Source organism: Vulpes lagopus, chromosome 2 (assembly GCF_018345385.1).
Source record: "Vulpes lagopus strain Blue_001 chromosome 2, ASM1834538v1, whole genome shotgun sequence".
In the NCBI taxonomy this organism is placed as follows: domain Eukaryota; kingdom Metazoa; phylum Chordata; class Mammalia; order Carnivora; family Canidae; genus Vulpes; species Vulpes lagopus.
Window position 1 is genome coordinate 173,438,454 of NC_054825.1, and position 21,609 is coordinate 173,460,062.

General features: G+C 56.7%; 5 protein-coding genes and 1 long non-coding RNA gene across 12 annotated transcripts; 3 read left to right on the forward strand and 3 right to left on the reverse strand.

Annotated features, from left to right (window-relative positions):
* Window positions 1-172: 172 nt before the first annotated feature.
* On the reverse strand, window positions 173-9,181 carry PROSER3 (proline and serine rich 3). 5 transcript variants are annotated; one of them, XM_041744489.1, is made up of 12 exons: window positions 8,683-9,181; window positions 7,776-7,872; window positions 7,270-7,472; window positions 5,901-6,028; window positions 5,681-5,787; window positions 4,945-5,027; window positions 4,700-4,842; window positions 3,554-3,652; window positions 1,728-1,903; window positions 633-1,611; window positions 459-540; window positions 173-363 (listed from the first exon to the last, which is right to left on the reverse strand). In XM_041744489.1, exons 1-12 carry the CDS (start codon window positions 8,691-8,693, stop codon window positions 219-221), a joined length of 2,253 nt encoding a protein of 750 aa, XP_041600423.1. In that variant the 5' UTR covers window positions 8,694-9,181; the 3' UTR covers window positions 173-218. The 5 variants fall into 5 exon arrangements, with proteins under 5 accessions (XP_041600423.1, XP_041600424.1, XP_041600421.1 ...); XM_041744490.1 differs by having other exon boundaries at window positions 4,700-5,027; window positions 7,270-7,341; XM_041744487.1 differs by having other exon boundaries at window positions 4,700-5,027.
* Window positions 821-6,949, forward strand: LOC121484794. Its single transcript, XR_005986112.1, has 3 exons — window positions 821-974; window positions 1,848-1,910; window positions 5,292-6,949. It is a non-coding gene; the product is annotated as an uncharacterized LOC121484794 (long non-coding RNA).
* A 705-nt stretch (window positions 9,182-9,886) lies between the features above and the next one.
* HSPB6 (heat shock protein family B (small) member 6) lies at window positions 9,887-12,341 on the forward strand. Its single transcript, XM_041744494.1, has 3 exons — window positions 9,887-10,122; window positions 11,020-11,142; window positions 11,266-12,341. The coding sequence occupies exons 1-3, from the start codon at window positions 9,925-9,927 to the stop codon at window positions 11,431-11,433; spliced, it is 489 nt and encodes a 162-aa protein (XP_041600428.1). The 5' UTR covers window positions 9,887-9,924; the 3' UTR covers window positions 11,434-12,341.
* A 57-nt stretch (window positions 12,342-12,398) lies between these two features.
* LIN37 (lin-37 DREAM MuvB core complex component) lies at window positions 12,399-16,879 on the reverse strand. The gene is made up of 9 exons (XM_041744493.1): window positions 16,350-16,879; window positions 14,441-14,516; window positions 14,200-14,250; window positions 13,854-13,883; window positions 13,689-13,774; window positions 13,438-13,604; window positions 12,781-12,921; window positions 12,621-12,694; window positions 12,399-12,535 (listed from the first exon to the last, which is right to left on the reverse strand). Exons 1-9 carry the CDS (start codon window positions 16,651-16,653, stop codon window positions 12,454-12,456), a joined length of 1,011 nt encoding a protein of 336 aa, XP_041600427.1. The 5' UTR covers window positions 16,654-16,879; the 3' UTR covers window positions 12,399-12,453.
* Window positions 16,880-17,825: 946 nt separating this feature from the next.
* Window positions 17,826-19,253, reverse strand: PSENEN (presenilin enhancer, gamma-secretase subunit). The gene is made up of 4 exons (XM_041743228.1): window positions 19,098-19,253; window positions 18,809-18,965; window positions 18,265-18,369; window positions 17,826-18,105 (listed from the first exon to the last, which is right to left on the reverse strand). Exons 2-4 carry the CDS (start codon window positions 18,867-18,869, stop codon window positions 17,966-17,968), a joined length of 306 nt encoding a protein of 101 aa, XP_041599162.1. The 5' UTR covers window positions 18,870-18,965; window positions 19,098-19,253; the 3' UTR covers window positions 17,826-17,965.
* A 101-nt stretch (window positions 19,254-19,354) lies between these two features.
* On the forward strand, window positions 19,355-21,582 carry U2AF1L4 (U2 small nuclear RNA auxiliary factor 1 like 4). 3 transcript variants are annotated; one of them, XM_041743226.1, is made up of 8 exons: window positions 19,355-19,445; window positions 19,592-19,679; window positions 20,058-20,124; window positions 20,208-20,257; window positions 20,334-20,432; window positions 20,613-20,734; window positions 20,857-20,952; window positions 21,313-21,582. In XM_041743226.1, exons 1-8 carry the CDS (start codon window positions 19,402-19,404, stop codon window positions 21,395-21,397), a joined length of 651 nt encoding a protein of 216 aa, XP_041599160.1. In that variant the 5' UTR covers window positions 19,355-19,401; the 3' UTR covers window positions 21,398-21,582. The 3 variants fall into 3 exon arrangements, with proteins under 3 accessions (XP_041599160.1, XP_041599161.1, XP_041599159.1); XM_041743225.1 differs by having other exon boundaries at window positions 19,360-19,445; window positions 20,613-20,746; XM_041743227.1 differs by lacking the exon at window positions 20,334-20,432 and having other exon boundaries at window positions 19,358-19,445; window positions 20,613-20,746.
* The last annotated feature ends 27 nt before the right edge of the window (window positions 21,583-21,609 follow it).

A 21,609-nucleotide genomic window follows, 5' to 3' on the forward strand; every position in this document is an offset into this window, starting at 1 on the left:
CCCATCCTGACCTCAGAGGGCAAACCAAAAGAGATTTTGCCCTAAAGGTCAGGAACTAGAATGGGGGTTTGGCAAGGCAGAGCCTCAGCGGATAGGGGAGGGGAGGAGCAATTTCCCCAAATTAGAATCACCCTCAGGCATTCCAGAACAACTCTTCCTCAGAGACAACCAGTAACGTGAAAAAAATATTTTATTGGGAAAAATACAATTTGTACAAGTCAACGTCGTCTGGTCTCGGGAGGAGCTCCTTCCCTCCTCTGCAGCCGCCTTCCTGGGGACCTGGGGGGCGACCCGGTGGGAGGAGACCAAGTCCCTGGGTCTTCAGTGTGCTCCAGTAGGAGGGACAGTTGCGCGTCCACTTTCCTGCAAAAAAGCCAGCGTCGTAGAGGCTCAGGACTGGGGTCTGGGGTGGTGGGTGGCTCTGGGAAAGGGGTGTCGCAGATCCTGGGGATGGCCACCTTTTCTGCCGTCTCAGCTCGGCCCTCTGAACTCTCAGCAGCTGAAGTACAGGGTCGTCCTGGAACTCGCTGCCGTCGGACTCTAGGGGAAAAAGAGCGAGCGCCAAGAGGCTGACTCGTGCGTGGGGTGCGGGACCGCCACGCAGATCCGCGCAGCCACGGCGATCAGCTCACCTTCTGCAGCCTCCAGAAGTCGGGCCGCCAGGCCCAGCAGATCCGCGGACGGGGCGGGCCCCTCAGCGGGCGGGGGCGTGGCCACCGCCCCGGGAGGCCCCGCCCCTAAGGAAGTGGGCGGGGCTTCGAGAGAAGCAGCCGCCTCCTCGGCTGGAGGGGGCGGGGCCTGGGGCGGCAGATTCCCAGGGACGGCCAAGGGGGCGTCTCCGTCCTTCCCAGGCTCCCACGCCTCTAGGGGGAGCGTGGCCTTGGCTTTCCGAGCCTCGGCTTTGGAGCGACGAGGCGGAGTCTGCGCCTTGGGAAATCGCGATCCAGACTGAGGGGGCGTGACCTCTGAGCCAGGTGGCGTAACCTTGGTTTGGGGGTGTGTGGCCTTGACTTTCAGAGGTTCGGCCTGGGGCAGAGGTGGGCCCTCGGGGTGAGGGGGCGTGTCCTCCAAGGCGTCCGGGAAGAGCCGAGCGGACACTATTTGGCCCAGGGCGCCTCTGAGCTGCGGGCCAGGCCCCTCGTCAGCGGCCGTGACCGTCCCAGCGGACTCCTGGCGCGGGGCCCTGCTACTCCGAGGCTTGGGGCCCTGCCTCTGGGGCTGGGCCGGGCAGCTGGGCGCAGGAGTGGGCGGGTCCTGGGGGGCGGCTGGGGGTGGGAGGGTGCAGGCTGCAGGTGCTGGGGCCGGGGGCACGGGAGCGGGGGCCACGGGGGCGGGGACCGGAGGCGCAGGGCTGGAGGGCGTGGGAGGCATGGCCCCAAGAGGTACCCAGAGACCAGGCTGCGGAGCCCAGAAGAACCCCTGGGGGCTGGGACCCCAAAAGATATGTGGAGAGAACCCAGGGGGGATAGGAGGCCTCTCCATATAAAAGGCCTCCAGGGCACCAGGTCGGGCCACACTGGCCCAAAGTGGGATGCAGTTAGGCTGGGTTCCCAAGGAACCAAGGGTCTCTGCAGGGGCAGGAGGAGCCTGTAGAGAAACGGGGGCGGGGACCTGAGAGGGAGAGAAATGGTAGAGGGGTCTTCAGTCCCCTTCTGGCTCCTCCTTCCTCCAACTTCCCTTAGAGTCCCTCCCTCCAGTCTCCTCACGCGCTCCCTCCCCCATCTCACTGGAGTGGTGGGGGCAGGAGTCCGAGGTAGCACCCAGGTTCCATCACCCTGCCCTCCTCGAGCCCGTTCAAGCTTCCTCCGCTGCCGCCACTGATATAGAATGTCATCCTCTGGACGCAGGGGTGCCTGAGAGGAGACAGGGCCCGAAGCAGGGATGCGGGCAGGTGCTGGTGTTGCTGTGGGGTAAGTAGAGGGTGGAAGGGTAAGTTAGGAACTGGGCTGATGAGCAGAGCAAACCAAGGACAGCCTGTGCATATACCCTTCGATTGTACCAGAAAGTTATTCAGACAGGCTCTCCAGGTAATGTCCCAACTCCTCTCCCAAGCAGGAAGTGAGCAAAGGGGCAGAGTCAGAGGAGAGAGCACACAGGGGCTTCTCAGCCTGTCATCATTCAATTCTTTATTCATCAGCAAATATTCACTTAGCTCTTACTGTGTGCCAGGCACTGTTCTGGACCTTGTGGTTACAGCAGTGAACAAGACAGATCCTCCAGAATCTGCCTACTTCTCTCCCACTTTACTGCCCTTTCCTGGGGAGTAAAACCCCCAGAAACCTCTTCTCTGGTCTCTCTGCTTCTGTTATCTCAATCTGTTTCCCCCTGCAGCCAGAGGAAGCCTGGGAACACCTGAGTCCAATCAGGGCCCTCCTGGATTAGAACCCTCCTGTGTCCTAGTAAAAAGCAAAAGTCTTTGAATTTGTGCTTCCCACTGCCTGGAGTGCTGTTCCCTCCTGTGTAGGTACAGGGTTCAATGCCTCACATCCTTCCAATCTTTGCTCAATATCACCTTCTTAGTGAGGCCTTCCCTGGCTCCTCTATTTAAAACTGCAACCACCCCCAGCCCTACCACTCATTATTCTATTTCCTTTTCCATTTTCCTCCTTAGCTCTTTTCACCTCCCAACATATTCAGTGTGGTACATCTCTGCTTACTTCTCTCTCTTCACAATGCCAGCTACACAAGGGTAGTGGTTTTTGTCTATCTGACCGTTACTATATCCCCAGTGTCAAGAACAAGACCTGGTGGGGCACCTGAGTGGCTCAATGGTTGAGCATCTGCCTTTGGCTCAGGGCATGATCCCAGGGTCCTGGGATTGAGTTCCACATCAGGCTCCCTGCAGGGAGTCTCTGCCTGTGTCACCGCTTCTCGCTCTGTCTCTCATGAATAAATAAATAAATCTTTAAAAAAAAATGGAACAAGGCCTGCTGCCATCAGTATTTGTGGCATAAATGCCAAGTGAGCTATTTATTATATTGAAGTGCAGTGTCTAGATCTGTGCTAGGGATACAGCAGTGAGGGCAGGGTCACTGGCTGCCCTCAGTTCCACGGGGCAAATGGACATCATTCTCATGACCATAGGGCTACAGTCGTCTCTTAGAAGCCCTACCATCTGATGCTGCACAGAGAAGGGGGGTGTCATTCTGGATCTCTCTCTCTCCCACCTCCCTCTATATCCTTTGACTCTACTTCCAGACCTGGCCACATCCTCCGACTCTGTTCCTCAGGCTCTGGCCCAAGAGAAACTAACTACCAGTGTCTCTCACTGGGGGGTCCAGAGCAGCCAGAGGGAGTCTGTTAATACCCAAGAAATATCACATCCTTCCCTGCTCAGAACCTCCCCCTGGCTCCCCAGTACTAAGATAATGGCCAAATGCCTCCCATGCTTACATGGCCCAATGTAACCCGACTCCTGCCAATTTCTTCCACCTTACCCCAGACTACTCTCACTCGCCACCTCCCCCTGCCCTTTCTTTTCTAGTCCGTTGTGGGCACCATGCTCCCTCCCACCTCAGGTCCTCCCTACATGCTAGAGGGCTGTTGTCCCTACCTTCATCATCAAGTCTCCACTTAGACAGCACCTCTTCCAAGAAGGTCTTCTCTGACTTCCCAGCATCATGATCCTCTCCTGCATGGCCCTCGTTTCTGCCTACATTTCACAGATGTGGGGTTAGGTAGCTATTTTCTGTCCCACATTCGCTGTATTGTGAGCACCATAAACTGACCATAATCAGTTGCTTGGAACCAGCTGATTCACTGTGGAATCCCCAAGCCCACTCCCAAGGCCTCATTCACAATAGGTATACAATGTTTTTTAGATGGCAGATTGAGTAAATTTAGTCTGCAGAACAACTCATGAAGTAGCTCCTAGTTTCAACCCTATGTTACAGATGAGAAAACGGAGGCTCAGGAAGGAGAGGTGAATAACAGGTAAGGTGAAGCTGAAAAGGAGCAAAGAATCAGACAAGCAAGAGCTCAGGCAGGATCACACACCAAGCACGAACACCTCTCTTACACTGCCTGCCCCCACTCACTCCAGCCCCACGAGACACACACAGCACCTGTCCTGTGTGCCACTGTGTCCCAGGACCTGGCCACGGAGCAATAGTAATCCAGGTCCTTAATCCCATCTCTGAAATCTGAAGACATCAGATGGCAGGAATTGAGAGTTCAACAGTTTGCCTGCTTCAGCAAAGGCACATCATATGTACAGCACTGGCAGGGGGCTGGCCCAGTCCGCAGACTCAAACACATTAGTATTTGGTTGAACAACACGAAATTGCCAGTATTCAACCATTTTTTACTTACAGAGACAAAGGTATCATGTGGTTCAGTGTAACACACAGCTGTAGCCAAAAGAATGACTGTTCACCCTAAATAAGATTTGGCAAGACTATAAACAGCCTTCGTATTCTTTGGGTCAGATTTTGCTGTTCAATCAGGTGTGGTGCTGAATTAGCAAAAAGCCATGTGATTTTGGAAATTCGTGTTCAGAACGGCAAACAGGACAGAGACAGAGAACCTGTCATGCTAATGATGGGTACTGTTAACAGACCTGTGGTAGGTGCTCCCCGTATTCACCACTCATTTATTACCCCTGTTTTCAAGTTGAAGAACAGAGAAGCCCCCGGAGGCCCCAGGTCACACAGCTGGGATTCACCTCCAGGCTGTTCTCAGTCCTGGCCTCAGAACTTACCCTGTGCCTTGGGGTCAGAGCCCTTGCTGGGGTCAGGGGTGAAGGTCATGGAGAAGGGAGAGAGGCCATCAGAGCTGACGGGGAAGGAGGAGCTGCTGGCATCGCTAGGGCTGAGTGAGGAGGAAGAGGAGATGGAGGCCTTGCTGTAGGGGAGAAAGCAGAAGCGAGGTGACAGGGGTCTCAGAGGCTGTGGGCGGGGCCTGGGGCTGTGGGAGTGGGGAGGGAGATGGGGGCAGGAAAGGCACCCGCGCTTGAGCAGCCTGGCAGCTCTGCTCTGCAGGCTCAGTGTCTCCAGGTCCAGCAGGGATGAGTTCCATGTGTTGAGGCTCTGCGAGGTAAGAGGGATCAGAGGCTAGCCCCCATCTCAAAGGGTGCTGGGAAAGGGGCTCTGGACAGAGGGCCTGGAGTACAGGTCTACACTCCACCTGGTGCCCTCACATGCTGGCTTAGAATCTGCTCCTCCTCCTCAGAGATGGGGGACTTCCTCTGTGATCCACACCCCTCCTGGTAGTAATTGTTGTAGGAGAAGGGTTGACCCCACCTTCCTGACCTGGCCTGGCTAATCACAACAATCTGTCCTCTGCTTCCACAGTGCCTGGCTCAAAGATGAACACATGAGAGTAAGCCCTGGGGCTTTGCATGGAACTACTAGGAAATCCTCTTTCCCCTGAAGTAACTATGTAAGTTAGAAGCCTAGAGTGACTGGGGCCATCTTCGCTACCTCAAGGGGAAGCCTGCCTGAGACTGAGCCCAACAAAGAGGAACAGAGAGCCAAGAGAGTCGAGTTGCTCCTGGTACTGTACAAACACCTGGATCTAGCCATGCCTGAAAGCATATACATTGGGATTTCTTGATTGCATTAGCCAGTAAATCCTCCTTTAGTCTTTAAGCTTCCTTGAATTGGGGATTGACTTTAATTCTATGCCAGGAGTAGTGCTCTCAGTTCAGGTACATAGAGAAGGAAGTGGATGAGGATGTCACCTGCTTCATTTCCTGAAGGGGGGCCACAGCCTTAGCCCGAGAGGCGCTGACCACCTTGGCAAGAGTTGGGACTGCTGTGTTGGGTCTTCCTTCTGGTTCACTGGCTCCTGCCGAGAAGCCCCAGTTGATTTTGGAGGGGGGCCACGAGGAACTTCTGCTGGGGGCATTGATCAGGAGAGGTTTAGAATGGGACTGTAGCGGATGGGACTGTAGCAGGTACCTGCTGCAAGCTGACTGCTGGGGTCTGGAGATTCAGGCCGGAGCCACCAAAAGTCAGCTGCGGTTGGGCCTGCAGGCTGGCGTTCCTCTCGGCTTGTAGGCTGAGCCTGGCGAAACCGGTTTATGTACCTGCGAGCATCAGAGAATGGGAGGTGGGTGAATGAGGAGAGCCAAAGAATAGTAATAATGACAATAACAATCACAACAGCTGATGTTTATCAGTTACCTTGGCAATACCTAGCCCTTGTCCCTCGGCATCTGTTCTCCTCTCATACACAGTAATGCAATATTATGTAAGACTATATGATACAGGGCACATAGCCACTCTTCTACAGATTTATTTAATTTTATCAGGGGTCCCTATAGTTTTATGGCTATGTAACTAGGTTCTTGACCAACAGGGTTTTGTTTTGTTTTTAAATATTTAATTTATTTATTTATGAGACAGAGAGAGAGAGGCAGAGACACATGCAGAGGGAGAAGCAGGCTCCCCGTGGGAAGCCCAATGCGGGACTCGATCCCAGGACCCTGGGATCATGCCCTGAGCCAAAGGCAGATGCTCAACTGCTGAGCAACCCAGGCGTCTCAACCAATAGGGTTATGAGATGAGGAAATGTGATTCTGGATAGTGGATGTGGTTGGGAGCCATTCTGGTCCATAAAGGAAAGGGCAAGAGCCTAGTGATGGGAGGCAGCACAATAGAAGGAAACTGTCCCTGACCCTAGCTGGGGGCTGCCACAGCAGCCCTGGTTGCTTCTGCCTGGACTGTTGGGTGAGGGAGAAATAAATGCTGTCTTTCTTACGCCACAATTAATTTGGGGCTATTTGTTAGAGCAAGTGAACTTGTATCCTACAAATTCAAGTGCTCACCACTATAGCACTTGTTATAGATGCTTTATAGACAGTAACTCATTGAAAGCTTAAAATAGCCCTGGGGGATATGTGCTGCTAATATCCATGATTTACAAATGAAGAAACTGAGGCCCAGATCATACAGAGGGTAAGTAACAGAACTGGGATTTGAATGCAGTGAGCCCAGCTCCAGACCTTTTTTTAAAAATATATTTTATTTATTTATTCATGAGAGACACAGAGAGAGGCAGAGACACAGGCAGAGGGAGAAGTAGGCTCTTTGTGGGGAGCCCGATGCGGGACTCGATCCCGGGATCCTGAGATCACCCCTTGAGCCAAAGGCAGATGCTCAACCACAGAGCTACCCAGGTGCCCCAGCTCCAGAGCTCTTAATAGTACACATAAAGTTTGGTCCTAAAAGTGCTGCATAAACAACTCTGGCTGTGATGATGATGATGGCATACCTGCCCCCCTCCTGACCCAAACCCTTCCTTCCCCCCAGGGCTGCTGGTACTTACTTGGCCACCACGGACTCCCCGCTGTCAACCAGGGTGGGTGGTGGGGAGGCTCCCACCTGTCCTTCAGTGGTGCTGGGTGGGGAAGGGGTCCCTGAGCTGGACGGCCAGGATTCTCCAAACAGCTCAGAGGAGTTGGGACCTGTGGGCAGAGCCTTGGGAGCTTCTGGGGGCCTGGACCTCTGGGACCTGGATGGGCTTAGGGCCTAAGACAGGGGAGTGGGGAGAAGAAAGTGAGGGCTGAGGGGTTACCCCTGTAGGGGAACAAAGGCACGCATGAAGTGTGTCTCAGTCCAGAGGGGAGGAAACATCCTACAATGGTAATAACTCAGAGTGATTGGGGCCATGATAGGGGATCCAGGACCAGGTGAGGGCACAGCTGTAGGGAGGGAAAAGAGACTGTTTCTTAATTTCTCACCCCTATCTCTCGTCACATGTTCTCCTTCCCTCTAGTAATCACTCCCTCACCACTGGGCTCACACACAGCATCCTCCATGGAGTGTCCTCACCTTGGGGTGCCAAGTCTGGGTCCGGGATGGCAAGTAGCGGCTGTGATCCAGGGGAGCATCCTCAAAGGGGCTGTCTTGGATGGAGAAAACTGGCAGACTGCAAGGGGAGAATGAAGTTGGCCAGCAGAGCCCCCTGCTGGGAGGCTGTGGGTGGAGTCAGGGTTTGGGGTTGGGGAGAGGAGGGCAGACCAGATTACAATTCCCATAGATTCTTGGAAGAGGTGAACTATAACTCCCACGAAGCAGCGCTGCACATTCAAGATACTGATACTAGAAGCTCGATTCCCACCAGCCCTTGGAGCAGTCTCAGAAAACCAAGGAATTGCCTAGTGGCAGTTCGTGACCCTGAATCCAATCTAGGAGCCTTTGAAAAATACAGACATGCGGTCCTCGTCCCAGGCCCAGGGCATCCTATCTGTAAGAGAGCTGGTCACCTTCCCAGGTGATTCTGAAGCGGAGCTCGGGTTAAGAACCGCGACTAAACCCCATCACTGTACCTTTCCCATAAGTCCTTGGGATACTGAGGAGGAAATGGTAAATGGACTATAACCCCCCATCGGTAACTGGGCTCTGCCTAAGCAAGAAAGGTCAAGACCAACACCCACTGGAGTCTGGGGGGAAGTTTTAAAGCTCAGAAATTTGATTCCCAAGAGGACACTGGAAACCCTTAGAGGAAAACTCCTTGGAGCCACTTGGAAAGCGTAACGTAAGCCTCTAGGGGACCCGGAGATGCGGAGGTCCCAGGCTGGAGCTGCCAGAGGATGTGGAGCATCTTGGGAGTTGTAGTTCCAGCGCGGTTGAAGAGCAGAGACTCCGGACCCCAGCAAACCTGACCCGACGCTGCGTTCACCGCACCCTGGGTCCTCCCCAGGCCTCCTGTGGTCCCCGGGAGGAGGCTCGGCCTCACCTGCGGTCCATCCCGCAGCCACCTGGGCGCTTCCGCCAGCTCCGCTCCTTCACCGGGCTGAACCCGCGCGCATCTCGGTCGCTTAGCAATGCCCTGCCAGGCCCGCCCCTCTCGGCGGGCGCCCGCGCGGGAAGACAGCGGCCTCCGAGGCGGCCAATGATGGAGAGGAAGACAGGAGCAACTGGAAAGTGGCCGGAGGGAGACGCCGCACGACGGGCTGTAACTTCGGCCCGGCTGAGAGAGCATGTTTGATTGGAGGCCCGTAGCGCGCGGCAGTAATTGGCAAGCCTGCGGACCAATGGGAAGGCTCTGAGGGAGAGCTGGCGTTTGGGAGGGTCTATAAAGTACTCGCGCTTTCTAGCAGCGTCTTACGGCCACTCCCCCTTTTGCAGTAGAGCTCCTGTCCCGTCTCCAATCTAAGCACCGGTTTTCGCGTCGCAGGGCAGTCAGGGAGCCTGTGCCCTCTGCAGCCGCCGCCCCCTCCATCCGTCCGACCAGCCAGCCGGCCCCGCGGAGTCATTAGCCACTTCCGTCCTGCTGCAGGAGCAGCTGGTTGCGCGAAGTGCCAGGCCTGGGCTCCTCGCCGAGGTGGTGGGATCAAAATGAGCTATTTCGGGCCCGGCGCGCGGCCCCTGGGGGGCCAGCCTGGACTGTTCGTGCCCGCGCCCTCTGGCCGCTGCTCACCTGGCAGCCCCCGCTTCCCTGCGCACCCGAGACTGAGTCAGAGGCCCAGAATTAGGCCCGGCTTGCGGGGGGCTGGGCCCAGGGCCTGCAGAGATGGGAGTAGGGTCTGTTCTGTGTCCTCCTGACAACCTGGCGGGCTACCACATTCCCTGTACCCAAGAATCTGCTCCTAAGACCGCCATCTGCGTCATCCCCAGAGCTGCCTGCGGGGCGGGGTGGATTAAAGGGACTGCGAACTCTGCGGTGGGCTTTTTCGGGCCCTTGGGTCCCAAATACCGCGCTGTCCTACCCACTTGGCAAGGCTCCGCCTCCTCGGCCTTAGTTTCCCCTTCGGGACACGGGGAGGGATCGCCTCTCTGGCATCCAGCAGGCGCTCAATAAATGGCCAAGTCATTGTTGGGCTTTCTAAATAAGGCTCTATTAATGGCCGGGGCTGGCCGCGGTCCCAATGTCCCCGGGCGGCCCGCCGAGGGGCGGACACAAGGCGTACTATAAGAGCGGCTGCGGCGCTCGCAGGGGCACTGCGGAGCCTAGGGGCGGCGGCGGCGGCGAAGCAGGATGGAGATCCCCGTGCCCGTGCAGCCGTCTTGGCTGCGCCGCGCCTCGGCCCCGTTGCCCGGGCTTTCGGCGCCCGGGCGCCTCTTCGACCAGCGCTTCGGCGAGGGGCTGCTGGAGGCGGAGCTGGCCGCGCTCTGCCCCGCCGCCCTGGCCCCCTACTACCTGCGCGCACCCAGCGTGGCGCTGCCCACCGCCCAGGTGCCAGGCCTGGGGGAGGGCGGGACCTCGGCCGCTTGCAGGGCTCGGGCCCCGGGCATCCCGAGGCGGGCCGCTCCGAGGGGCTTCAGAGGTCCCGGAGCCTGGAGTCTCGCAGGCGGGATAACGACGGGGGTGGGAGGTCCCTGCCGGGCGAGGAGGGTCTCCGCTCCGAGGGGCTGGAATGGCTGAGTCACTGATCGGGTGGGGCCGTCCCTCTGGAGGCTGGTGACCCAGGAAACCTGGGGAGAGGGGGCGCTCAGTCATCCTGAAGGGCATGGGGGGGGTCCCCGGGACTCCCGAGGGGAGGGAAGGTTTTGTCATCCTCGGGGAAGACTCTGGAGACTGTATGTGGTGACCCTATGTCTCCTGGAGAGACAGAGGGGAGGAGGGGTCCTGTGACTTGAGAAAGGGGGGCCTGGCCACTCAGAAGTGGGGGAAGAGTGCTGGTAACTGCCGAGGGCGTAAGCGGCCCCGTGACTCCAGTAGGAGGGTAAAAAGAAGACTGGAAGCCGGGGGAAGAGGCAACTTGGCAATTTCGGGGGGGGGGGCGTGTAGGGAGGGCACCAGGGGTTCTGAGGGGAAGGGGCCTGGGCATTCAGCGTCCAAAGGACACTCCGACACTGGGGGAGGGGGCAGGCCTTAGCCTGTGAGAGGGAGGTCTGTGACCTGGCGGGGGAAGGGGGCCTCATCACTCCGGAAGAGGAGAATCTCCGTGCTTACAGAGGGAGGGGTGATCCCCGGTATTCTGCGGGAAGAGATCCTCTGGGGCTGCGACTAGGAAAGGGGACGGCCCAGTTCCGGAGGCCCTGGGGCAGGGGCAGCCCCGGAACCCGCGGGGGCGGGGCCTCGCTGGGTCCCCGAGCCTCGCGCCGCCGCCGACCGTACGGCTGTGCTTAGGTCCCGGCGGAGCCTGGGCATTTCTCGGTGCTGCTGGACGTGAAGCACTTCTCCCCGGAGGAAATCGCCGTCAAGGTGGTTGGCGACCACGTGGAGGTGCATGCGCGCCACGAGGAACGCCCGGTGAGCCCGCTGGCAGGGGTGGGGCCGGGGCGCGGGGGCGGCGGGAAGGGGGCGGGGCGCCGCGGGAAGGGGCGGGGCGCCGCGGCCAGGGGGCGGGGCCGCTGAAGCCTCCGGTCTCTCCAGGACGAGCACGGATACATCGCGCGCGAGTTCCACCGCCGCTACCGCTTGCCCCCGGGCGTGGACCCTGCCGCGGTGACGTCCGCGCTGTCCCCGGAGGGCGTCCTGTCCATCCAGGCTGCACCCGCGGCGGCCCAGGCCCCACAGCCGCCGCAGGCTGTTGCCAAGTAGGCGGCACGCCTGCACCCCGGAGCCGCCTCAGGCCCCCTCTTTTGAAGCCGACCTGACTCCGCCCAGCCAGATGTCCCGAGCGAGCGCGCCCAAACCACCCTCCCAGTCTGGGATCCTGCCCCGACCCTTCCCACGTAGACCCTGCCCTGGTCATGTAGACCATTCCACGGACGCTCCCGCTGTCACACCCCCTCCAGCTTTCAAATTCCTCACACGTCCCTAGCTTCCAGGCCCTCCTTCAGCCTACAGCCTCCTGGCCCCACTGACCCCACTTTCTTGGCATATAAATCCACTCAAACTCCCTCCTCCACTTCCTTCTGACTCATTTATTAAAACATCTCCACATCTCATTACTCCTCTCCCCTCTCCAACACTAGATTATGGTGTGGACAATCCTGCCCCCACCCTTGGCCAGTCAAGCATAATCCCTCTCCACCCCTCAAATACCCCAGACTGCACAGACCTCCCACCCCAAACCATCCAGGCCTGGTCCTCAAGGCTCTGGATCCTTCCCCTCATTCCCACTGGACAGTCTACTCCCCACACCCATCTTGTGACTTCTTGAACCTCTTTTCTGACCCTCCACCCTTGGACACCTATTCCAGGCCTAGCAGGACCCTCAACCTCACTGCACAAATACCCACTCCATATCCCCAGACTCTGCACAGATATCCTAAGCCCCATCCCCAACTCTAAACAGAACCCCCCACCCCCATGACCATTCTGTCTTAACCCTCAAGTCTCCAACCATATATCCCAGGTAATCCATCTTTCACATACCTCCCCTCATTCTCCAAAATCCAACCAAGCAGCCACTTTTGCTTTGGTTCCCCACAACCCTTCTTCCTTGAATTCCCTGCCACCCCATCCCCTTGCCCATTTTCCCCAATAAATGTGCTAGAGCTGTGCCAACTGCTTTTATGTCTGGGCTGGGAAATAGGGGCTGGAGTAAGCAGAGGCCGGCATGAAGGTGCAAAGGAGGCGAATGTTTATTGGGGGGGCGTGGGGGGCAGGGGAACATCACTGTCGCTCATACATCTCCCGCAGGATCTTCATGCTTTCTGAGTACCGAAGCTGGTTCCGATGAGATGCCTCCTTCCACCTGCAGTGGGGGTAGAAAAACAACGGGAAGACTCAGCAGTTGGGGTGGAGGCCATAGGGGTACAAACAGGTTGGGGGATGCTCACCTCTGGCGGATGCGTTTCCAGCGCTGCATGTTGCGATAGATGAGTGTGGACGGTGAGGGCTCAGGCTCCGAGGGCTGTGTGGAGAGGGGCCAGGCTGGGTTGGCCACGCCCAAGGCCCATAACATATGCCCCACAGCCTTGGGCCGGCCTGCATACCTACCTCATCATCAGGGGTACCCTGGGTCTCAGGCTGCAGGGGGGATGGAATTCGGGATCTGCAAGCATCTCCAGGTGGCCCAGCGGCTGTGGGTGGAGGCAGCTTGTACACATCACGACTCTTGCTGTTGGTGACCTCGGAACTCTGGGGACAAAGGAGCCCCACACCAGGCCCAAGAGAGTTAGGGAAGGGGACCTGCAGTACACATTTCACCCCTCCTGCCTTTCCCAGTGATGGCAGACATTAGGTCTCACCAGGGCTCTTAAAAGCCATGCAAAGAACTGTCTGCTCCAGGGATGCCTGCCTGTATTCTCCTGTCCAGCCCAGGGACCCCCAATCACTCCTACCCAGCCCAGTAGCCCCCATCTGCTCCTCTAGGCCAGGTGGCTACACTTGTTTGCACTAAGGACCCCTGTGTCAAGCCCCCAGCTTTTGGGGACCTCTGATCTTGGAGGCCACCTTTACCTGCCCAAGGGAACCCTGTCCCCTTTCCTTCTCAGGCCAGGTAGGCATGTCTGTCTGCTTTAGGGAGTTCTACCCATACCCTCAGCCAAAGGGTTCCTATCTGTGTGCCTCATGGGACCCAGAAGTCACTGAGGCAGAGGACACCTTTAACCATCTACCCACTGGCTGCTGGGAGGGCCCCCCTCCACATCCAACCTCCTCATCCTCAGGCAGCGGGGGCAGCGGGGAGCTGGGGGAGCGTTCCCGCTCGCGCACTGAGGGGCTGTTGCGCATCCAGGCACGGCAGATTGGGTACAGTGGTGTGTTCTCGCTGAACTGGGCCAAGTCCACACTCCGGTCAAACAGCTTGATCACATACGTGTCTGGGGTAGTGGGAGGGGAAGGTGTGTGAACATCCTACACAGCTCTCCACCGGGGCCTGCCCTGCAGGGCCACCGCCTACTCACTGGATCGCTGCGGCCCTCCCTCAGCCAGCCCGTCATCCATCTCCCTCCTCTTCTTCCTCCGCTGGTGGGGGAAGCGGGCGGACGGCCTGTGTGGGGCAGAGAACATCAGAACCAGGGCAGGGCGCGGACCTCCCGTCAGTTGGCTGGGGCCCAGGGCCACCTTACCGTTTGCCGGTGGCTGCAATGGAACAATCCCTGTGGGGAGAGACGAGGCGTCAGCAGGCCGATCCCCGAACAGAAGCCTGCTCAAAACTGCCCAAAGGGCACCCTGCGGATACTGAGATGTTCACACAGCACCCAGCCCCCCTTAGACCCTGTGTTCTGCCCACACCTCCAGGGCTGTAGGTGCCAAGCATGAGGGGACCTAAGCTCCTGCTGCTACAGGGTCTCTGTACATGCAGGGTGGTCAGGACTATGGTGGAGAAAGCATGGAGCAGGGTGGTCAGGGCCCGGATGGGGGAGGAAGCTGTCCGGCACAGACCATCAGCTGGATCCCATCAATAAAACTTACTTGTTGTGGGTGTCCGAGGGCGTTTTCCCAGCTTCCTCTTCCAGACGCTCCCTGGTAGCAGGAGAGGACTATGGGCTCAGGGTTCCCAGGGCCGAGTGGGAAGGCACTGAGTGGCTTTTCCACTGGGCCCCTTGCTCCCTAAGCCAGCCTCTGAGGTCCTACCCAGATCTACCCAGGACCAGAGGGTCCAACTTGCCAGGACCCCCAACCCTCTATGACCGGTGCTGGGCTACATCCCAACCTGTCCATGTGACTCTTCTCCAGCAGACACTGCAACACAGCATCAAGTTGGTTCCGGGCCTTGGCCATCTCCAACTCTGGGGAAGAAGATACCAAGCAGGAGTCAGTGGCCAGCCAGCTAGGCTGCGGAGGGGCATGCGCACTCAAGCCAACAGCCAGGCCCAGGCATGCCAACAGGGTGCAGGGGGCACAGACAATTGATGTGATGAGCAAGAGCTCTGGGTTCCAGGGATGACCCACATGCTCATGTGTGACCAAAGGCAAGTCACCTTAACTCACTGAGCCTGCTTCCTCGTCATGAAAATAGGTCTCCCAACGATACCTATCTGCAAGGACTGTTGTTTGTTTGTTTAAGGATTTTATTTATTCATGAGAGACACAGAGAGAGAGAGAGAGAGAGTGGCAGAGACACAGGCAGAGGGAGAAGCAGGCTCCCCACAAGGAGCCCAATGTGGGACTCGATCCTAGGACCCTGGGATCACGCCCTGAGCTGAAGGCAGACACTCAACTGCTGAGCCACCCAGGCATCCGGACTGTTTGGACACTTAAATAAACCTATGGTGCATATGAACCTCTCAGCAGCGTGCAATAACAGCAAGTTGTACAGAGTACGTACCATGTGCCAAGAATTGTCCCAAGCATATCACAGACGCTAACCCATTACATTTTCACAATAACCCTGGCAGGTAGATGTGCTTATCATCATCTTATGTATGATGAAACCGAGGCACAGAGAAGTCAGGCTACTTGCTCAGAGTCACACAGCCAGGCCACTGCAGGGCTGAGGATTTGCACTCGGCCGTCTGGCTCCACACACAAAGTCAGAAGGCAGAGACTCAAGCTGGGTGCAGAATCTAGGCCCTAGATGTGCGTTGTTTGGTGGAGGCAGTGGTGTGATTTTAAATCTGAACTAAATCTGAAAGGACAACATTTAATAATTTGGAGATCACACCTAAAATATTCATTTGGGGCTTTCCCCCTGCCAGGGAGATAACATCTGGCACCTGCATTCCAGGCCTCAACACAGAACTTAAGGAAGTGAGGGTATAAATATTCTCCTCTCGCTCTTATCAGGTGTTTGCTCCCCTCTTCCAACCAGTACCTAGCATCACTCTGGCCCAAAGCTCAGAGACTGGAAGGACACGTAAGGACATGCTTTGCCAGCCCTGGGATGGGGAGATATGGGGATTCCCAACATCACTGCGGAGAGACAGGGTCAGGGTAAAGGGCTAGGGGCAGCTGAGATTCTAGCAAAGAGCTACTTCCTTGGTCTGATTTGCTGTTCCCTCACCTATGCTCACCGCTCTCTCTCCCTCACCTTGCCAGATCTTACCTCCTCCTGTTTCGATTTATTTCCACTTACACCATCTAACACCCTACACATCATCTTACTCCTTTTCGGGGGGTCTGGATCCCATGCCTCTCCTACACCCTCACCGTGCCAGACCCGGTTTCCCATCAGCTCCGACCCAGTTCAAAATTACTTCCCCTCTCTCGGCTTCGGTTCCCGCATCCACCACATTTCCTACCTCCTAGGATTACGGGAAACAGTGGCTGCCAGGATTAAAAGCTTCCCTGAACTTGAGGCTCTGAGCCCAATGCTTGGCCCATGACCACTGCTGGAAACGGAAACTGAGGCAGAGTCAAGAAGTCTCAGGCGGCTCGGGATCCCACGTCTTCCCGCACCACACAGTCCGAGCCACCACCGTTCAACCTCAACACTACCTTGAGCACAAACCCGGAGGGTATGAGGGTGGCGAGAATCGTTCGATGCCTGACCTAGCGCTCGTCCGAGGGGCGGCAGGAAGAAGTCGCGTGGTCCGTCTTACCGCGATAAGCCTGCCTATCGCGACTCCCATACCCCGGCCCGTCGGCGCTCCCCTAAAAGCCCCCTACCTCGCGGTTCTCACCTGATTTCTCCACTTTCACCTTCACCGGGAACATGGTTTGGGTCTGAGGTGTGGCTAGCTGGGTCACAGGAGCCCAAAGGAGCCCAGGGTCACAAACCAAGGCTGAAGGCAGAGGGGAAAAGGTCAAGATAAGCTTCGTGAGCGGACAGTCCCCGGCGCTGAACAGTGTCCGGCGGCGACCGCCACTGCAGCCGCCACCTCCACTAGTTTCCCTTCTGTGGGCGGGGCCTTTTGGCAATTGCTTGTTTCCATTTGTCGGTGCAACCGTCGATCTCATCGCTGGCCAATTGACGGCTGCCGCCATCGGCTCCCAGGTCTAAGTCCCACCTTTCTGTGGCCCCGTTTCCGGAAACAAACCGACGACAGCCCGGAGCGCTTCCTGGGAGGTGTAGTTCCAGCTCCCGAGACTCAGAGTAACGGCGCCTGCGCCGCGCGAGGCACGGCGGGAGATGTAGGATCAGGGCTTCGCAAGGCTTCTTGGAACTTGTAGTGTTAAAGCTCTGAGTTACATCAAGTTAGCTCTTGACAGGGTTTATTATAACCGTGGGAGTCCTTCTTGTCCCTGAGAGGAAGAGAAGTCTGGAGTTAGGCTCGCTTCAATCTTACTGAGCGCTCGCCAGGTGCCAGCTACCTGTTAATCTCTCTGCAGGCACAACCTCATTTATTTAGCAAATATTTATTAGTGTGCCGGGCACTGTCCTAGGAACTGGGGACACTGCACTGAACAAAACAAACAAAACCTCTTGCTGTAATAGAGCTTGCATTTTAGAGAATGTAAGATTACAAGAAACAAGTAAAACCTTTTAAATGAAATGGAATGAAAAAGGATACCAAAGTAGGAATTGAAATTTTATTTTTTCAAGATTTATTTATTTATTCATGAGAGACATACAAAGAGAGGCAGAGACAAAGGGAGAGAGAGAACCAGGCTCCCTGAGGGAAGCCTGATGCAGGACTCCATCCCAGGACCCGGGATCACGCCCTGAGCCAAAGGCAGACGCTCAACCGCTGAGCCACCCAGGCATCCGATTTGAAATTTTAAATAGGATGATCAAAGAAGCCTTCTCTGATAAAGCTCTTGGCTATGTCTATTGCTGCAGACAACATCTTCTCCGGAAAATGGGAAACTTCCATTTACCACATATGCTTTAGCTTAGATACATTCTAGGAGGTAGCACTGATACCACATTTCTGATGAGAATACGGAGAGCAGGTGGGAAGGTAGTTTTCTAATTCACACACACCACCAGTACAGGATGAAAGCCCCTAGCAATGCAAGCGTTATTCTTTTCTTAGTTTTGCATCTGTAAAAGAGGGTCCCTGAGCAGGAAAGTTCCAATTTCAGAGGGTGCAGAGTAGAAAGGATTGTACAGGTGTGAAGCAGTAAGCCTGGCACAAAGTGAGCATTCAATACATGTTTCTGAATATTAATAACCATATTAGGTCTCAACCCCCAAAAGATCCAGGAAGTCAATATAGAGAATTAGAGTCCTTTATTGGGGGGGTGTCGACAAAGAACATAGGAGATGGGAACATGTCTTAGGGGCTTGAGAGTGAGCTTAGAGTAGAGGAGCACATCCTGGGAGAATGAGCCCAGGCCTGTGCAGAGGAAGGTATCAGGGGGTACCTAGGGGTATGGTGAAGGAGAGGTAGTCACCAAGGGCCCCCCAACGGGGCCGGTAGATCTGGAAGATAGTGATCCAGGTGGTGAGTACAATCACCCAGAAGAGGAAGCCCACAGCTGAGCGCCAGACATCTGTAAGAGGGAACAGGAATGGGTAAGATTGGCCTCCACCTGCTCTCTGTCTTCCCCCAGATTGGCCCTCTCTTCTCTTCCATGGCTCCAGAATTCCGGAATCCCCATCATTCCCTCCCAACACCTGATGGCCTCCCTTCTTCTGTGCCCTGGACTCACAGCCTTTGATTTGGCTCTGCTCGGTGTATGCTGGGACAAGGAAGGCCTCTCGGAAGAACCAGAAGATGTTGACCAACCAGAGAAAAGGCAGGAAAGCAAACCCACCTAAGGAAAAAAAAAAAAAAAACCAAACAAACTGGAACATAAGTCAGTAAGGATTCCTGCCGGCCCCATATCCCGCCCCAACTCCCAACTAGAGGACGAAAGGCCCTCTCCCATACCCAAGTTCAAATGGAGTCCTCTGCTGTCAGAGACCTGGAAATCTTGGCTCCTCCCTGGGGCCCCAAAAATCTGACTCAAGTCATCTCTTTCTCAGGACCCGTTGTCCAGCCCAACATCCCCCACCCCCGTCTCTTGGGACCCAGAAGCTGAGGCCCCAGCCTCCTCTTTTCTCAGGTCCCAGGCCCTTCTCTCAGACCCAGGAGTCTGCAACCCCAGTCGCTCGATCCCTTAGACTCAAGAATCCAGGCCCCCAGGCCCTCTTCCCTCAGGCGCTCTAGTCCGCGCCCCTCTTTCTTCTGGGACCCTAGGAACCGACCCTTACCCAGGTAGTACTTCCGGCACAGATTCAACTTCTCCTCGTTAGACACCCGCTCCAAGTTCATAGTTGCGCTGAGGCCGAGTCGTCCGGCGGGTCTGTACGGCAGCAGCCGAGCCTTGGCCGCCAGTGACAGATGCAGGGATCGCGAACAACCACGCCCCTATTACGACAAAACGGAGATAAACTGAAGGGTGGGTTTGCTGAACGAAGGCTACCCCGGCCCCCACCAGCAAGCTGACTGGGTTGAACGCTCTTCATGTTTATTCGGGCGCGCAAACGACCCCCAACTCACCAGCGGAGTCTACTTCCTCCCCTTGGAAGCCTTTGCCACTTTCAACTCCGGACGTTTGCACGAGATACCGCAAGTGTCTCTGGGGTTTGTAGTCTTTTGGGGTGCGGCGAGGCTACACGCATGCGCCTTCAGGGAACTCCGGGTGGTGATTTTGCGGGGAGGGCGCGGGCCTCCAACACGCAAGCGCAGGAGGCAGTTTCTGAGCGCGTGCTGTGTCAGGAGGCAGCGACGAACTACACTTCCCAATGCTCTGAAGCAACGGAAGTGACGTAAGGGCAGACAGAGTTGGAGGGTTCGGGTAAAAATGGCTGAATATTTAGCTTCGATATTCGGGACTGAGAAGGACAAGTGAGAAGGGGCGCAGGGAGTGGCCCCTTGCGGGGGCCGGGACCGGGACCTTGGGTTCCCTGGTGGCTGGGAGGCGCTGGGCGGTGTTTCTGGGGTGTCCGGCCTCCCCGGCCCTCGGTTCACCTTTGTCTTTGCCCCTCTTCCAGGGTTAACTGCTCTTTTTACTTTAAGATCGGGGCCTGCCGGCACGGGGACCGGTGCTCCCGGCTTCACAACAAGCCGACTTTCAGCCAGGTGAGACCCGCGACGGAGCCTTGAGGGTTAACGCCTCCCGGCCATTCCCCTCCCGTTGTCCATCATCACGAGGTCCCGCCTTTTCCGGATTGCTAAGGCCCACCCCACCACCGGCTTTTTTCTCGTCGGGCCTCTGCAGGTTCCTCCCCCTCCTTCTGGCCCTTCTCGCAGGACCTTGGCCACGCCCCCGTACGTACAAACTACCCCGCTGGGCTGTCCGTGACTGCTAGGTTTCTCCCCTTCTGCTTTCCTTAGGGGCAGGCATCGCTGATGCACTCGAGGTGCTCAGGCTTCTTCTCTTGCCAGGTCTCACCCCTAACCTTCCTACCTCACCCCTTTGCATGAGCTCAGGCCCCGCCCCCTTTAAATTCTGTTCAGACCATAGTGCTGCTCAACCTGTACCGGAATCCACAGAACACCGCCCAAACCGCAGACGGATCGCACTGTGAGTGAGGGACTGGGCTTGGGGGGCAGGGCGGACAGCCCCCAGCAGGCCACCCCCTGATTTCACCCTGCGCCCTCCTCCAGGTCACGTGAGCGACGTGGAGGTGCAGGAACACTATGATAACTTCTTCGAGGTGAGGGTTGGCAAAGGATGGGTTGAGTTCCCTGTGGAACCAGGAGCTCAGCTGAGTTCCTCCTGGTCTTCCGCAGGAGGTGTTCACGGAGCTGCAGGAGAAGTATGGGGAGATTGAAGAGATGAATGTGTGCGACAACCTGGGGGACCACCTCGTGGGCAATGTCTATGTCAAGGTGCCTGCCGTCCCCATGTTAGAGCCTAGAAGTGGAGGCATTTCAGTGCTTAAAGGCCACCACTGAAGCCTCACAGCTTGCGGGCCATCACTAAATCCAGCCCAGCCCCAGAGCTGCTAACTAATCCTTTCCTAAACACTTCTGAGTTTGATTGGTGAACCTGATGGACTTTCCCCTCAGTTTCGGCGAGAGGAGGATGCAGAGCGGGCAGTGGCCGAACTCAATAACCGCTGGTTCAATGGGCAGGCTGTGCACGCTGAGCTGTCTCCTGTCACTGACTTCCGGGAGTCGTGCTGCCGGCAGTATGAGATGGGGTATGGGTGATGAGTACCAGGGTGGAATCGGCACCTGGAGCCCCAGACTCCTGTGTGTTGGGGTGCTCTCACCGGCAGCAGCCTCCTCCATCCATCTACCCTCTACCCAGGGAATGTACCCGCGGTGGTTTCTGCAACTTCATGCACCTGCGGCCCATCTCCCGGAACCTCCGACGTCAGCTGTATGGGCGGGGACCCAGACGCAGGTACCTCAGGACCAGCCTGTCAAGACATCGTATACCCTAAGGCCCTTATATCATGAGATGGACCTGATCCTATGCCCCAGGAACAGCATCTCTCTTTTGTATCCTAAGATATCCTAAGACTGGCTCTAAGCACCATCCCAAGACCAGTGCTCGAGTCTCAACCCCTAAACTAGCTGGAACTCCAAAGCCCCAAACCGAAGACCAGTCTGCATCCCCAGTGGAGATCAGTCTCTGAGCACCTGTCCCGATACCACTCAGGAACTCTGGTTATTTGCCCCATCCCAGAGCATAGAGGCAGGCTGGGGGAATAGTGCAGTGCTCCTTACAGCTCTAGTCCTCATCTCTCCATCCTGTCCCCAGGTCACCCCCGAGGTCTCATACCGGCCATCGTCCCCGAGAAAGAAACCGACGACGTTCCCCAGACCACCGGCATGGTCGCTTCTGAGACCCTGGCTCCCTTGACCCACTCCTGACGGGCATCAGTGTTCCTGGCCAGGACCCCTCCTGAAAGCTCCCTTACCTCGCCAGCGCCGTCTTCCCCAGACTCCGGGGCTCCAAGATGTAATCTGTTAAACACAGGGACCTTCTCTTACCACCCCTTCCCTAATAAAGTTCTCTATTGAGGGTTTAGAACCTTTTAGCTTGAGCCTAGCTGTG

Coding starts and splice junctions, on each gene's coding strand:
- PROSER3 (XM_041744487.1), bottom strand. Junction 1,612..1,727: donor CTCCTGCCCCCACCACTCCA/GTGAGATGGGGG, acceptor TCTCCCTCTCAG/GTCCCCGCCCCCGTTTCTCT. Junction 541..632: donor ACTTCTGGAGGCTGCAGAAG/GTGAGCTGATCG, acceptor TTTTTCCCCTAG/AGTCCGACGGCAGCGAGTTC.
- HSPB6 (XM_041744494.1), top strand. CDS start 9,925: ATGGAGATCCCCGTGCCCGTGCAGCCGTCTTGGCTGCGCCGCGCCTCG. Junction 10,123..11,019: donor TGGCGCTGCCCACCGCCCAG/GTGCCAGGCCTG, acceptor GGCTGTGCTTAG/GTCCCGGCGGAGCCTGGGCA. Junction 11,143..11,265: donor CGCGCCACGAGGAACGCCCG/GTGAGCCCGCTG, acceptor CGGTCTCTCCAG/GACGAGCACGGATACATCGC.
- LIN37 (XM_041744493.1), bottom strand. CDS start 16,653: ATGGCGGCAGCCGTCAATTGGCCAGCGATGAGATCGACGGTTGCACCG. Junction 12,922..13,437: donor CGCTGCCTGAGGATGAGGAG/GTTGGATGTGGA, acceptor CTTTGTCCCCAG/AGTTCCGAGGTCACCAACAG. Junction 12,695..12,780: donor AGGGTACCCCTGATGATGAG/GTAGGTATGCAG, acceptor CTCTCCACACAG/CCCTCGGAGCCTGAGCCCTC.
- PSENEN (XM_041743228.1), bottom strand. CDS start 18,869: ATGAACTTGGAGCGGGTGTCTAACGAGGAGAAGTTGAATCTGTGCCGG. Junction 18,370..18,808: donor GTGCCGGAAGTACTACCTGG/GTAAGGGTCGGT, acceptor TTTTTTCCTTAG/GTGGGTTTGCTTTCCTGCCT. Junction 18,106..18,264: donor GCAGAGCCAAATCAAAGGCT/GTGAGTCCAGGG, acceptor TCCCTCTTACAG/ATGTCTGGCGCTCAGCTGTG.
- U2AF1L4 (XM_041743225.1), top strand. CDS start 19,402: ATGGCTGAATATTTAGCTTCGATATTCGGGACTGAGAAGGACAA. Junction 20,433..20,612: donor TGGGCAATGTCTATGTCAAG/GTGCCTGCCGTC, acceptor CTTTCCCCTCAG/TTTCGGCGAGAGGAGGATGC. Junction 20,747..20,856: donor TGCCGGCAGTATGAGATGGG/GTATGGGTGATG, acceptor CCCTCTACCCAG/GGAATGTACCCGCGGTGGTT.